This window comes from Python bivittatus, unplaced genomic scaffold (assembly GCF_059951505.1).
Source record: "Python bivittatus isolate LINGU-HERP-01145 unplaced genomic scaffold, Pbiv_v1 ctg000020_np1212, whole genome shotgun sequence".
Lineage (NCBI taxonomy): Eukaryota > Metazoa > Chordata > Lepidosauria > Squamata > Pythonidae > Python > Python bivittatus.
Window position 1 is genome coordinate 20,604,423 of NW_028277030.1, and position 15,774 is coordinate 20,620,196.

General features: G+C 36.5%; 1 protein-coding gene across 1 annotated transcript in view; it reads left to right on the forward strand.

Moving 5' to 3' along the window:
• The window catches only part of APOB (apolipoprotein B), a 43,999-nt gene extending 28,434 nt beyond the window's left edge, over positions 1-15,565 (forward strand). Inside the window, exons 25-28 of the mRNA XM_015889909.3 lie at positions 531-8,069; positions 8,511-8,625; positions 9,936-10,119; positions 13,242-15,565. Of these exons, the coding sequence (XP_015745395.2) occupies positions 531-8,069; positions 8,511-8,625; positions 9,936-10,119; positions 13,242-14,885 (9,482 nt within the window). The 3' untranslated portion in view covers positions 14,886-15,565. The remainder of the gene's footprint in view (positions 1-530; positions 8,070-8,510; positions 8,626-9,935; positions 10,120-13,241) is intronic.
• Positions 15,566-15,774: the final 209 nt, after the last annotated feature.

Consider the following 15,774-nt stretch of genomic DNA (forward strand, 5'->3'; position numbering starts at 1 on the left):
TTTCAGTGAAACTTCCAAAGCAATCCTTGCATGACTTTTCAAAAAACTAATGTCCAAATAATCAGTTATAAAAATAGTGGGCATTAAGTCCCATTCAGAGAGCCAGTTTGGTCTAATGGTTAAAGTGCTGGACTTGGAGCAGGGAAACCTGAGTTCTAGTCATGCCTTAGACACAAAAGGCAGCTGGCTAACTTTTGTCCAGTTATTACTTCTCAGCCCTAGGAAGAGGACAATTTGAAACCACTTTTGAAAATTTTGCCAAATAAACTGCATTACCTTTCCCACGTACAGTAGTCGTCACAGGTCAAAGAAAAAAAAGACCTATTCAAGTCAGCCGCTGTGCACACTTATTTGGATCAAGGTCCCATCAAATACAGCAGGACTTACTTTCAAGTAAACAAGCATACTTCTTGCATTTTAAATATCTGGATTAAAGGATTTATGAATGATGAAAGGAGAGCAATCATTTAAAAATCACAAAATCTCCAAGTTACTAATGTTATTTTTTTTTCTTTTCTATTTTATTTCAGGTCAGGCAGAAGCAAGTTATGACAGAAATGCACTTACCTGTAATTATGAAAACTCACTCCATCACAGCCTCCTCAATTCCAATTTTAAATTCAGGAATATCAACAAATATGGACTCAATCCCACTGTTAAAAATACCATAACATTTGAGACTTCCAGTCCCCTCGGAGCTAGGTTTTCCTTGTCTGTCGACCACGATTCCAAAGAGCTTGACAATTCACATGTTGGTAATCTCAATCTGGATGGACAATTGAATGTTGCTACAGCTTTTGCCAAAACCACATATATACAATCTATCACCTCTGATAAGAATAGTCTCCAGCTGATATGGGAATCAAACCTGAAGTTTGATTCTTCCTTGTTTCAGGCTACTAACCAGATGATTCAAAAAATTACTGAGGATGCATGGACAATCTTATCTATCTCAAACATAGAGGGTTACTCTCTGACTAACAAGGCTTCCTTAAGTTATCAAAACAGCCAGCTGAAACTGTCATCAGAGACACATGGAACCCACACAAACTTTGGAACTATCAATAAGTTTGATTTAACTCTAGACAAGCAGCAAGCTATCCTTCACTCTGAGTTAAAGGCCAATTACTTAGAAAATAAATATTATGCCCTGGTATCAGGCTCTGTTAATAATCAAGGTGTTGAACTGATCAGTGACTTGTCATGGGACAATGAAAGAAACAAAGCAGAACACAAGTCTGCTTTAAGTATTAAGCAGGATGGACTGGTGAGCAGCGCAACAACAAAACTGCAGCTTCTCTTATTCATCCTTGAGAATGAAATGAATGCACGAATTGGCACTTCTGGTGCTTCTGTGAAGATTGATACTAATGGACGTGCTGGGATACACAATGCAAAATTCAGCTTGGATGGGAAACTGGCTCTCACAGAAATAGCACTTTTGAGCACATATCAAGGGAGCATTTTGGATGTGGACAGCAAGAATATTTTGAACTTCAGAGTGAATAAAGGAGATCTCCGATTTTCAAATAGTTTGACAGGGTCATACAAAGAAATGAAGCTTGAACACACTCATGAGCTGAACACTGCTGGGTTCTCCTTGACTTATGCTTCAAATTTAGATCACACCATTAGCCCAGACATATCCCACAAACATCATGTGGACCTGCAGCTACAGCCCTATTCCCTCACAGCCAATTTGAACAATGATTTGAAATACAGTAGTGCCAATGTAAACAACAAAGCCCGCTTGCAGCTTGAACCCTTGAAGGTAAATTTGGATGGTAACATAAAAGGCACTTATAGTGGCAATGAGATAAAGCATACCTATATCTTTACTTATGGAGATCTGACAGCACATATGAAGACAGACACAGCTGCAAGCATTCAGGGTGCAGCTCTTACCCATAAAGTTAATTTAAATGTTGCAGGACTCTCTTCTTCAATCAATGTCAACACAAACTGTGACTCTAAATTCTTAACCTTTTCTAATGAGATACGATCGGTGGCTGCCCCATTTACTGTCACTTTTGACATGCATACCAATGCTGATGGACGATTTTCAATCTTGGGAGAACAATCAGGTCGACTGTACAGCAAATTCCTGCTAAAAGCAGAACCTCTTGCTATTGTCTTTTCCCATGATTACCAGGGATCAACTGACCACAATCTAAATTCTGGGAAAAGATATAATACTGGATTAGATAGCAAAGCCACTGTTGTTTTGACTCCATCTGAACAAAGCAGTACTTGGAAAATGAAGAGTCAGCTGAATAATCATGTATATACCCAAGACATTAATGCCTTTAACAATGCTGAAAATATCGGTGTGGAGTTGACTGGACAAACTTTAGCTGACCTTTCTGTACTAGACTTTCCTATAAAGATATCATTCACAAATGATGAAAGAGTTAATCTAATTGACACCTTTGGTTTAAGAGAAAATATAGCTGAGCCTCAAGAGTTTGGCCTCTCTCTTTCTGTGAAGTATGATAAGAATGCAGATGTGCATGTCATCAATCTACCTTTCTTGGAAAGACTTCCAGCATATTATGAGCAATTCAGACGTTCCATCTTAACTGCACTGAAGTCCATTCAGAAGAATCTGAAGAATATGAATATAGATCAGCTTATGAGAAAATACAAAACAGCATTAGATAAGTTTCCCCAGCAGGTGAATGACTATGTGAACTCTTTCGATTTGGAAAGTAAAATGAATAAACTGAAAGAGAAATTGGATGCTTTCACAAAAGATTATAGCATAACAGTTGATGATGTTCAGGACATGTTGGAAAATGCTAAAGCTAATCTTCTAAAAGCTCTGACTCAGCTGCAAGTATTTCTGAATGAAATTGAAAAGTATATGAAGGAGAATTATGACTTAAGACCAGCTATCATACAACTTATTGAGCAAATTGTTGAAAAAATAAAAGTTCTAGATAAGCAATATGAAATCAGTATGACAATGATCAACACCATTCAGCAACTCCAATCTTTTATTTCTCAGTATGACCCTAGCCAGATAGGAAGCAATGCTGCTGCTTGGGTTCAAAATATGGATACCAAGTACAAAATCAGAGCTCAGATACAAGAAAAACTTGATCAACTGAAGAGCCAGATTCAGAATCTCGACGGCCAACATATTGCAGAGACTTTGAAGCAGCAGATAAAGACAATTGACATTGGGATACTTATAGAAAAGTTAAAAATACAATTTCCATTTGAAAAAATAAACCAAATCCTTGAACAAATCAAAGACATCATTCTAAATTTTATGGAGGATTATGCAATATTTGATAAGATCAATGGGTTCCGAGTCCACATGCATGAACTTATTGTAAACTATAATATTGACCAGCAGGCCAAAGTTCTAATGGATAAGATGGAAGAATTGTTTAAACAACAGAAAATCAAAGAAACAATTCAGCAGTTAACCATCACACTGAGAAAAATTGACATAAAATCATTCTTCAATCAAATGTTGAAGTTTATTGATGATGCCGTTAAGCAGCTCCAAACATTTGATTATAAAAAGCTAGTGGATGGAGTCAATGACCTCCTTGATACTGTGATAAAGAAGCTAAAGTCCTTTGATTACAACAAATTTGTAGATGAAACAAACAATAAAATCCAGGAAGCAACTCAAAAAATCAATGATGAAATTAAAGCCTTAGAGCTACCACAAAAAGCAGAAGCTGCAAAACAATACATCAAAGAGGTCTATATGGTGGTTTCTCACTATATTGAGAAATTAAAAGATAATAGACTTGCTGCAATAGTTAACTGGCTCAATGATCTTCTAAGCTCACCAGCAATAGAGGAACTGAAAATTAAGATGCGGGATTTCCTGGAAGATGCACGCAAAAGAATTTATCAAATGGACATTCCAATGGAATGCCAAAGATACCTTCAGAAAGCAAGCCAGCTATACAGGACCATAATCTCCTATCTAGTTGATCAATGGGACATTACCTCAAAGAAGATTAGTGTTTTAGCAGAGAAATACAATATAAAAAATATGGCTGACAGTCTGAACCAGTTTGTTGAAACTGGTTTTAATGTTCCTGAAATCAGACTAGGCATAATCAACATACCTGCTTTTGAATTCAGTCTCCGAGCCTTACAGAACGCAACATTTCAAACTCCAGACTTTATTATTCCACTAACTGACCTTCGTGTACCTTCTTATCAGATAAATTTCAAGAAATTAAATGAAATCAGAATCCCAGTTAGATTTACTACTCCTAAATTTACCATTCTAAATACTATTAAAGTTCCCTCCTATACAATTGATTTTAATGAAATCAAACTGAAGATTGTGAGGACAATAGATCAAATAATGACAAGTGACTTTCAGCTGCCAGCAACTGATATATATTTTCAAGAAGTAAAAATCAAAGATCTTTATTTTTCAGACTTTTCTTTACCAGAAATGAATTTGCCCCAGCTACAAATACCTGAATTATTGATTCCAAAGCTGAACTTGAATGAATTTCAATTTCCAGATATAAAGATTCCAGAATTCCAGTTACCGCGTATTCCATATACTGTAACTGTCCCTACATTTGGAAAACTGTCTGGTACTTGCAGAATTGCTTCTCCCTTCTTCACACTGACGGCTAATGCTGGTTTTCAGAATGTAACAGCTCATGCCCACAGCCCAGAATTTGAAGCCTCTGTTTCAGCTCTAGCAGTATCCAAAATTGACTACCTTGCTTTCACCATAACTGCAAATACTCACCTTTTGGCTCCTGAGATGAAGAAGTTAATCCTAAAAGAAAGCCTGAAGTTCACTCACTTGTACTTTAAAGCTGATCATGGAAGCGAAGTAGTATTTTTGACAACATCTGTTCAAGGAAATGCTGAAACAACAGCCAGCTTCCATACTGCACGTAATGCTATAGAACTACATAATAAACTAACAGTCAACCTGGACAAGATGATCTCCATGGAGAGCAAGACTATATATACACATAGGCTCAATGTTCCAAAGGCCCAGTTCACTAGCCAAGCTGAATTAAGCAATGAAATAAAAACAGCACTGGAGGCTGGACGCATATCAGTTACTTCCACTGGTAAAGGAGACTGGAAATGGACTGCTCATGATTACTCTGATGAAGGAACCCATGAATCAAAAGTCAGTTTCACCATAGAGAAATCAGTAGCTGCATTTGTAGCAGAAAACAAGATAAATGCTAAGTACCTAAGAGTCAACCAAAGACTGGAATATGAATACAACTTGCCAAGTTCTTCAAAGCTTCAGGTTGAGTCTACAATGGAGTCACCACAACTTGGACATAGTGTTTTAAATGTACAAGGCACAGGGAGCCTTGCACAGCTGAAAATGGAGCTATCCATTGCACACAATGCTAAGGTGAATGGGCGCATCTCCGGGACTATAAATAATGATGTGTCCTTTTTAGTACAGCCATTTGAAATTAAAACATCAACTAATAACAAAATGAATTTAAAAGTTAGCTTCCCACTCAAAATAGTTGGAAAAATTGAGTTTCTGAATAACTATGGCTTAGTGCTCAGTCCTTCCACTCAACAAGTTAGCTGGATAGCTGAGGGAAGATTTAATCAATATAGATACACTCATAGCTTGTCTGCTAATAATAATGAAGATAGAATTGAAGCTATTATATCCATGAATGGTGATGCTAACTTGGAATTCCTAAACATTCCTCTTTCATTTCCTGAACAATCTGTCCCCTACTTTGGTATAAAGACACCCCAAGTGCAAGGATATTCCCTGTGGGAAGAAACAGGATTGAAAAAATTACTGAAAACCCCAAAACAATCATTTGATTTAAACCTAAAAGTTCAGTACAATAAGAACAAAGATGTACACTCATTTCCACTTCCTTTAGATGGAGTGCACAAAACCCTTAATTATTACATAGCGAACATCAACAAGCATTTTGAAAGAGGAAGAGACAACACTTTAGCATTTCTGACAGAATCATATAACCAAGCCAAGATCAAGTTTGATAAATACAAAGTGAATCCTTCAGTTAACCAAGATCGGCAAATCTTCAGGATTCCAGGGTACACTATTCCCGTGCTAAACATTGAGGTCTCTCCCTTTTCAACAGAGCTCCCAACTTTTGGTTACCTGCTTCCAAAAGAAATGAGCACCCCACGTTTCACTGTTCCATTTGTTGGGTTTTCAATGCCATCATATACAGTAGTCCTTCCATCACTGGAACTACCTGTCCTTCGCATTCCCCAAGAGCTGAGGACACTGAAGCTTCTCAACTATCAAGTAAGCCCACTGCCAAACCAAATCTATATTGCAGCCTTTGGAAATATTACCTATGATTTCTCATTTAAATCTAGCATGATTACCCTGAATACAAATGCTGGCTTTTTTAACCAATCTGATATTGTTGCTCGACTGAGTTCCTCCTCCACTTCTGTGATTGATGCCCTACAGTATCAGTTGGATGGAACAACAAGCATCACAAGGAAAAGGGGTCTGAAACTAGCAACTGCATTATCCCTGAAAAACAAAGTTATAGAAGGAAATCATGATAGCACTATCAGTTTCACAAAGAAAAACATAGAAGCTTCAGTGGTAACCGCAGCAAAGATGACTGTGCCTGGCTTGAAAGTGAATTTTGAGCAGGAGCTTAAAGGAAATGCCAAAACAATACCAATAATCTCTTCAAAAATAAATTTAAATTATGATATTGATACCAATTATGTCAATGCTAAAGGAGCAGTTGTCCACCAGGCTAAGCTAGAAAATATTATATCTTACATATCAGCTGATACATCAACCAACAGTTTCATCAATGGTGAATTTTACAAAGGAAAACCATTTTCTGGGAAGTTAGTTCATGAAGCAAATGCTTATTTAAATTCTAAAGGTATTCGGTCAGCTTTCAAGTTTGAGACTAGTTCAAATGCTGAAGACAACTGGAATTTTGACACAAAAGAAAATGTTGCCATTGAGGCATCTACTGATCGTCTTTATGCTGTATGGGACCATAGTGGGGAAAACTATCTATATTATTACCCAATAATTGGAACTAAAGGAAATCAGATCTGCAAAGTAACTCTGGAACTAGCTTCTGGTATTACATCAGCAGCTCTTCAGATGCAAGTTGCCCAACCAAATAATTTCTTTGGTGAGACTTCAGTTAATCAAGCCCTTTCGCTGGCTGTTAATAATGGAAATCAAAAAATTGACTGGAAGAGTGAAAGCCAAATCCTTTCTTTCTTCCTTGGACATGACTTGCAGTTAGCAAATAATAATGTACAAGCTCAAGTTGACTTGTCAGCATCTTTGGGAGGGTACATGGGCTTCCTCAGACAGTTTGTGCTACCAGTTTATGACAGGAGTTTATGGCACATCTTGAAATTAGATCTCACCACTAGACCTGAAGAGAAGCAATACCTAAATGCATCAACAAATATAGTATACACAAAAAATGAAGATGGATATTTTTTCCCTATAAATATCAATCAACTGGCAGATGGATTTACAATCATGTTTCCTGAAATTCAACCAAATGTTCAAAATCCTGTTATTTCAACTCTTGACATTCCATCTTACACCATTGTTCAACGTGAGTTCAAAGTCCCTGAAAGGCTGACTAGTACATCATTTGATATCAGCCTTCCTTTGCTCCCAAAAATACAGTTTCCCCAATTTGATGTAATAACCAAATACATTAATCTGGAACAAAATAAAATTCCATACTTTGAGCTGACTATTCCCAAGTATCTCGTAACAGTACCCCAATTTACTCTTCCAAAGACACTTTCTCTTGGTAATATGAATGTGGATCTGAATGCTGCAGCCAACAAGATAGCTGATTTTGATTTACCTACAATTACAATTCCTCAACAGCAGATTGAAATACCAGCTTTCAAATTTGCTTTACCTGCTGGAATTTACTTCCCCAAATTTGGAGCTTTGTCTAGTTCTTTCAAGATCACTTCCCCATTGTACAGTGCTACCTGGAAAACAGATCTGAAGAACACAAAGGATGCTTTTGAACATTCCATTGACTTTACTGCAAATTCACCATTGCAGTTTCTGGAATACGATTTAGATGGTAAGAATATTAGGATTATGTTCTATATAATTTTATCTTTGAATTGGATATAGTTGATTAAAATTTAAGATAAGTGAATTGAAGGAACTTCAACTAGTTTATAATGTGTAATAATGTAGGTAAGATGGGGCAGGGTAATGTTTGGCAGCATGGAGAAGTTTGAAATTCATCTAGATTTAGAATGTGGGTGAAAAGTGATTAGATCTGGGAAGTATTGATTCATCCAGAATTCATGAGACTAGTTTTGCTGTATATATGTTGTTATAGCAGCTACTTTAGAACTGAAGAAACCAATAGTAACTGTTCTGTTAACTGCAGAGAATGGTTAAGGGGGAAAAAAAATCCCAAGGACATTGTGCAAAAATCTATGAAATCAAGGTATGTTTCATTTCCTAAATTTGTGAAATCCAATTTCACCTGTATGAAACCTTTCCTTTCTAGGTGTAGCCACCTACAAATATGAAGACAACCGTTTCACACTAGATACGCAGTATGATTTAGCTCATCCTGAGCTAAGTGCAAAATATAAAGGCGTCTTCATTGCAGAAATAGATAGGTAAATATTCTTTTTGTCAACATATCTGTACATCAAACTATATGCTATAAATGGGGAATCCTAATTAGTTGAGCAGTGTTACGTAAGGGAGACTTAATACCATACTCTGTAAGCATTATCTCAAAGTAAATGAGGACAAGGAATACAGATATCTACTCAGAAAAGCTTGTCTAAAGAGGCACCTTCTCTGTGTGCACTGACATGGGGAAGTAAGGCCTTTCTAAACATTCCTTGAGTTCCAAAGGCAAGATTGTGCTTATGACTGGTAATGAGGACATTTAGCGGCTTCCCTCCCAGTGGAACTCCATTAGATCTACTCCATCATTTCTTTATAGAACACCATCAAAACTTTACTTTTAATTGATTGGATTATAGAACTTCAAGTGTGGCTATTTGAAATGTTGCCCCATATTGACTTTTTAAATTAACTGATTCTTTCCATCACATCAATCCAAGGTTAGCATGATGCTATCACCTCAGTCACGCTATTTAATAATTCTGAAAAGGGTTTATCACATTTTTCCTTTCTATTAAGTTAACATAATACCTACAACACAATATAGAATATGATTTCTTTTATCAAAAAGAAATATTTTAAAATTGCATGAGAATACATAAAATCATTGATAGAAAATGAAGGAAATTTGACCAAATAGGTTGAAAATCCACTTTTTCTAAAAAAAAAAAAAAAAAAAGACCCAATTCAAGTGTTGACTGAGAACATGCATTAATAGGCATCTGCTGAAAATCAAATGTAGATTTTATATATTTTTACTCTTTATCCACCTAGTCATCCAGAGTGACTAACAGCAATTATTACCGACAATCATATAAACTAAACTAAGGTTGTACCCAGTAGTGGCTTTGAACTAACAGGCTGAATTTATCCTTTTGCAAGGTGAGGCACCTAGTATTTGCCAATCTGTCTTACCTACTGTGGAAGAATGCCCTAAGAACTGGTGACTGACAAAAATTGCATATTTCATTTTATACATGGATGCATGCTTTCAACTTGTGGAAAACTATTATCATATATAAACCAGTAGCAATAAAACAGCAGAAGTAATTAATATTAAAACCAGTCAAATAAAAATACTTATTGATAATATATTTAAATAGCCCCTAAAAGACATGCACAAACAAAATGGTCTTTGCTGATGCTGAAAATACTTCAGAGTTGGTGCCAGCCTAGACTTTCTGAGTAGGCCGTCCCAAAGAAATTGAGCCTCTATAATAGGCCATGATTTTAAACTTTACTTTGTATTAATTAGCAATTAACTTATCCTGTGATTACTTTGTGTTTCTTTTAGAATTGTTTCGGACACAGTATCCCTGAACATCACTAGTCCAACTTTCACTGATGTCCAAATGCACTACCAGGGAAATGGTTCAAGAGTTTCTACACTGATATCATCTTCTTCAGCTGGTACTCTTGGTTTTCTTATCAGTCTAGATGCCAGTATTCTCAACAGCAAGATTTTCTACCAAACTCAGGTAGGCAAAGATAAATTAGACTATGTTCCATAGTTCAAATGACTTTCAGTTTTATTCTGACAAAGTTGAACCGACTTCAGTGGGACCTAAGTTCAATTACTTACACGTGGTTAAACTCCACTACTATGTTAGTAACATTATGATACTGAAGCCCCTACGCAGGGCTGGCTTTTCCCTTAGTTGCAGCTTTAATTTTGTCCTTCCTTACACAAACATTTTTTTTCAGCATCTTGTTGCAAAGTCAACTCTCAGGCCCTATTGTAGAAAGGTGGGTGGTTGTTGTTCAGTCCTTAAGTCATGTCCAACTCTTCGTGACCCCATGAACCACATCACGCCAGGCCTTCCTGTCCTTCACTGCCTCCTGGAGTTTGCTCAATTTCACATTCATTGCTTTGGTGATGCTATCTAATCATCTCAAACTCTGCTGTCCCCTCCTCCTTTTGCCTTCAATCTTTCCCAGCATCAGGATCTTTCCCAAAGAATCCTCTCTTCACATTATGTGGCCAAAGTATCTGAGCTTGAGCTTCAGTATCAATCCTTCCAGTGAGCACTCAGGATTGATTTCCTTTAGGATTGACTAGTTTGACCTTCTAGCAGTCCAAGGGACTCCCAAGAGTCTTCTCCAGCACCACAATTCAAAGGCATCAATTCTTCAGCGCTCAGCCTTCCTTATGGTCCAGCTCTCACAGCCATACATTGCTACTGGAAAAACCACAGCTTTGATTATGCGGATCTTTGTTGGCAAGATGATGTCTCTGCTTTTTAATATGCTGTCTAGGTTTGCCATAGCTTTCCTCCCAAGGAGCAAGAATCTTTTAATTTCATGGCTGCAGTCTCCGTCTGTGGTGATCTTGGAACACAAGTAAATAAAGTCTGTTACTGCTTCCATTTCTACCCCTTCTATTTGCCAGGAATTGATGGGTCCAGATGCCATGATCTTAGTTTTTTTTAATGTTGAGGTTCAAGCCAGCTTTTGTACTCTCCTCTTTCACCCTCATCAAGAGGCTCTTTAGTTCTTCTTCAGTTTCTGCCATTAGGATGGTATCGTCTGCATATCTGAGGTTGTTGATGTTTCTCCCTGCAATCTTAATTCCAGCTTGTGATTCTTCCAGCCTGGCATTTCTCATGATGTACTCTGCATATAAGTTAAATAAGCAGGGTGACAGTATACAGCCTTGTCGTACTCCTTTCCCTATTTTGAACCAATCGGTTGTTCCGTGACCGGTTCTAACTGTTGCTTCTTGGCCTGCATACAGATTTCTCAGGAGAACAGGTAAGGTGGTCTGGTACTCCCATCTCTTTAAGAATTTGCCAGAGTTTGTTGTGATCCACACAATCGAAGGCTTTTGCATAGTCAATGAAGCAGAAGTAGATGTTTATCTGGAACTCTCGTGCTTTCTCCATGATCCAGCGAATGTTGCCAGTTTGATCTCTAGTTCCTCTGCCTCTTCGAAACCCAGTTTGTACATCCGGTAGTTCTCAGTTCATGTACTGCTGAAGCCTAGCCTGTAGAATTCTGAGCATAACCTTGCTAGCTTGTGAAATGAGCGCAATTGTGCGATAGTTTGAGCATTCTTTGCCACTGCCCTTCTTTGGAATTAGAATGTAAACTGACCTTTTCCAATCCTGTGGCCACTGTTGTGTTTTCCAAACTTGTTGGCATATTAAGTGCAGCACTTTAATAGCATCATCTTTTAGTATTTTAAATACCTCAGCTGGAATACTGTCATCTGCTAGCTTTGTTGTTAGTAATGCTTCCTAAGGCCCACTGGAGAAGGAAATGGCAACCCACTCCAGTATCCTTGCCAAGAAACCCTCATGGACAATGTCAAAAGGCTAAAAGAAAGGTGGGAAGGAATGTTAAATCATGCTTATCTAATATTACCTTTTACTTATTCTTAAATGTTTCTTTAATAAACAGTCCTATCAGAACCTGCACAATTAGTTATAGACCAGTGAAATATTTTGTTGTTCCCCCATCTTCAGTTACTGTTATTAAGTTGGCATATAGAGACTGATTCATTCAAAAGGCTTGCTGAGTAAGAACAACTTCATAATATTTTGTTCATGTGCATGTATATCTGTATAAATACACATACAAACACATGTATACACTAAACATTTGAATACCTGATTAGTGATCCAGTCAAGGAAAACGTAAATATTCTCAATACCGACTATCAAGTGATACGAAGTGTAGCCATCAGCATAGTTTTTCCTACAAATTATTATGCAATGTACTACTCAGCCCCACTAGAGGTCTATTTCAATGAAAGGAGGTTACAAATATAAGCAAGATATTATGCTGTAGTTCAAGGCCTATTTGAACAGACCTGTTACATGAGCACAGTAGCCAACCCCCCTTTTTTCCATTCAGTGCCTAGGGGCATTTTCAATACATCTACAGCAGACATGTACTGTATTTACTTCAATTTGTTATTATCACTTCTTTAAAAGAATGAAAAATAGAAACAGAACTAGCACCCGTAATTTCCAGTAGAGATATTTAAGAAATCTTTTTTTAAAAAAAAAAAGCCCAACACTCATTAATGTGAAATGGGACAAAACAAATACCAGCACGTGTTAAAGCAACATGGCCTGATCAGGCCTGATCTATCCATTCTGAAGATTCCTAGCAGAAAAGGTCCCCCTTCTGTTCTGTTGCAATTCTGCTAACGATCAGTACCATCATATCTTCTGTTAGCTACTTCCATTTAAATATATTAAATGCAAAGTTTAATTAGCATAGTGCCTAATTTGGGCCAAGGATTTAATATAGAAATCTAATCATTTGAATAATGTTCATGAAATGGTACATTACAATTTTTAATCATTCTGTATAAATTAATTAATAAAATCAGGAATCACCATATTGTTATTGGTGAATGATTGCTCTGAAAAGGAAACACTTGTAGCTAGGTACACATACAACATATATGTGTGCAGGGTATACACATTACTTATATTTTTATGTACACTGCATTTTTATTTTAAATTCCTTCAACAGACTGTAAAATCAGGGCAAATATATTTGATTTAATTTAATGTAATAGTGAGTAAATGTCTTGTTCCATAACAAAGTAGAAAATAACCCTTCATAAAAATGTATTTTACATTTACAGTCTAACCTTCAGAATGAAGTCGATATCTTAAAAAGTGAGATATCTTTCAAAAATCCAGAACTGATTCAAGTCAAAACCAACTGGAACGAGGATGCTGTCATAGAGTTACTCAAAGTTTTAAAAGAGAAGATGCCTGAAATGGCTGATGCTTTGTACTACACTGCTAACAAATACCACCGTGAACATACAGGCATGGAAATCAGTTCTGCTACCTCAAAACTGAAGGATATTCTGAGAAATAATATTGACAGAACGTACATGAACACTTTAAACAGTATCAGTGAACTAGAAGAACAGCTTCATGAAGTAACTAACCAGGTCACAGGGAAATATGAACAGATTAGAAAAGAGTCCAAAAAGCTATACCATACAGCTGCAGATCAATCTAGCAAAATGGAATATGATCGAATCAGAGCCCAATTTTTTGATACTATAATGGAAGTAATAGTAGAATACCATAAACAGGTAAAACATCTTATTGATTCTGCCATTGAATTTTTGAAGGTAACAAAACTCCAGGTACCAGGGCTGCCTGGGAAGCACACTGGTGAAGAACTTTATGTAATGGTCACTGAAAAAGTAGCAAAAGCTGTAGATCAGTACATTACAAGAGTGCAGGAATATTTTGATTCTTTGATTGCCTTTGTCAGTGAGGCAGAAATTAAAATTCCAGCTTCCTCTGAGATAATCAAAGGTAGTGATATACTTGCAGAAATTAAAAAGTTTTTAACCCATGTACAAAAGAAAGTTAGTCAGATATTTGTTGGTCTCCAGGAGATTGACTTTGCACAACATCTAAGAGACCTAAAAGAAGGAATTCAGCAAGTCTTCCAAAAGACAGAAGAGCTTATCAGAAATTTACAAGATCAAAACTATGAGTATCTGAAAGACCAAACAAAACAACTCTTCTTAAAGTTCTTACAAGCACTGAAAAGCTTAGCAGGTGATATAAAATATTTGTCTCCTCGCATTGAAAACATTATCCAGAATACTTTCTCCAGTATTTATGAAAAGTTAGAAGACGTTTTACAAAGCATAAAAGATCTGCGGAAGGAATATGTTGATCCAAGCGTAGCTGGGTGGTCTCTCAAATATTATGAACTGGAAGAAAAGTTAATAAATTGGTTGAAAAATCTTTTTAATGCTATATTAGAATGGCACACCAGATGGATAAATGATGCTGCTGACCTGATGATAACCCTAACAGATCAAGCAAAAGAATTTTTGGAGAACCAAGAAAAACTCACTGAGCTCTCCAAAATTGCACATGAAAAGATCCTGTATTGGTCTGAAGCTGCAAAACAGAGTGCTGCTGAACAAAACAAACAGGTCAAGGCAAAGCTGCAGGAGACATACAATCACTTTTTCAATTCTTATGAAATGTTCATCAGTGAGACACAAAGATTGATTGACTTGACAATTGAGAACTATACTGCATTCTTCCAATACCTCCAAAAGCTACTTGATTGGTTTGAGAAAGTGACAGCTGATGCTCTGAGGCCCTACATAGCTGTTCGCCAAGGAGAACTCAGAATAGATATACCAAAACCATTTGATTTGTCAGCAATTAAGCCCATTAATCAAATGCCTCAATTAAATGATGAAGATCTTCAACAGAAACAAATTAGTTTGGCAAGTCACTGATCTAAACTCCAAAAAAAGGTGGGAAGCAGCAAAATTTCATGTATCTGTAGATTTATGCTGGGCAACTGACTGTGGAACAGATCAAGCAAAATGTACAGATGTACTCACAGAAAAAAAGATGGTATAAATTGTTATCACACCATATTTAAAGGCAGCAATCTGAATTTCTGCAATATCAGTAAAATATTTTAAGCTGTTGTATATGAAAACTAAATATTGGTGAGTCAGCTTATTCCTCTGCAAAGTCAATAAATGAATTCATTTATTTCATTTCATTCTTTTATTACAAGTTTTCTTGTAGATCCAGTTTGTTAATGGAAGGTTTTCCACTGGCTTCAGAGGCCATCAGGCCCTTTTGTTGTTCAAATATTTTGTAACTGATATTAATAAATAATCATAACTCTGTGGAATAAGATAGAGGTCAGGCTAAACTAAAGAATGTATATTATAAATAATTTTGAATTGAGAACAGAACAAATGTACATAAAGTAGGAAAAAAGGAGACTGGAGACAAATATGGAGATAGACTCTATGTCTTCTACATAAGAAAATAAAAAATTAGTCAAATGAATAATTTTGCATGCAAAACAGCTATTGTTTCATTTCTGCCCTAAACAGTTCTTTCTCCTATCAAGGTGCAGCACTAGACTTGTGAAAATAAATTTGTTTTATTAACCAAATTAATATTTTCTGAACATTTGTCACCAGTTTTTATATTTCTGTTCAACTTGTGGAATGTTTTCATTCTTACTCCACTTCAAGTTTAGCCACTGTTTCAGGCAACATCTGAAATGATCTCTCTGTTCTAAAGTTTGCACATTACAGCAGCCCGGGCTCCTGTTGGTCTTTATTGCATTAGTGCTACATCTTGGGGAAAATGCAGTAGATA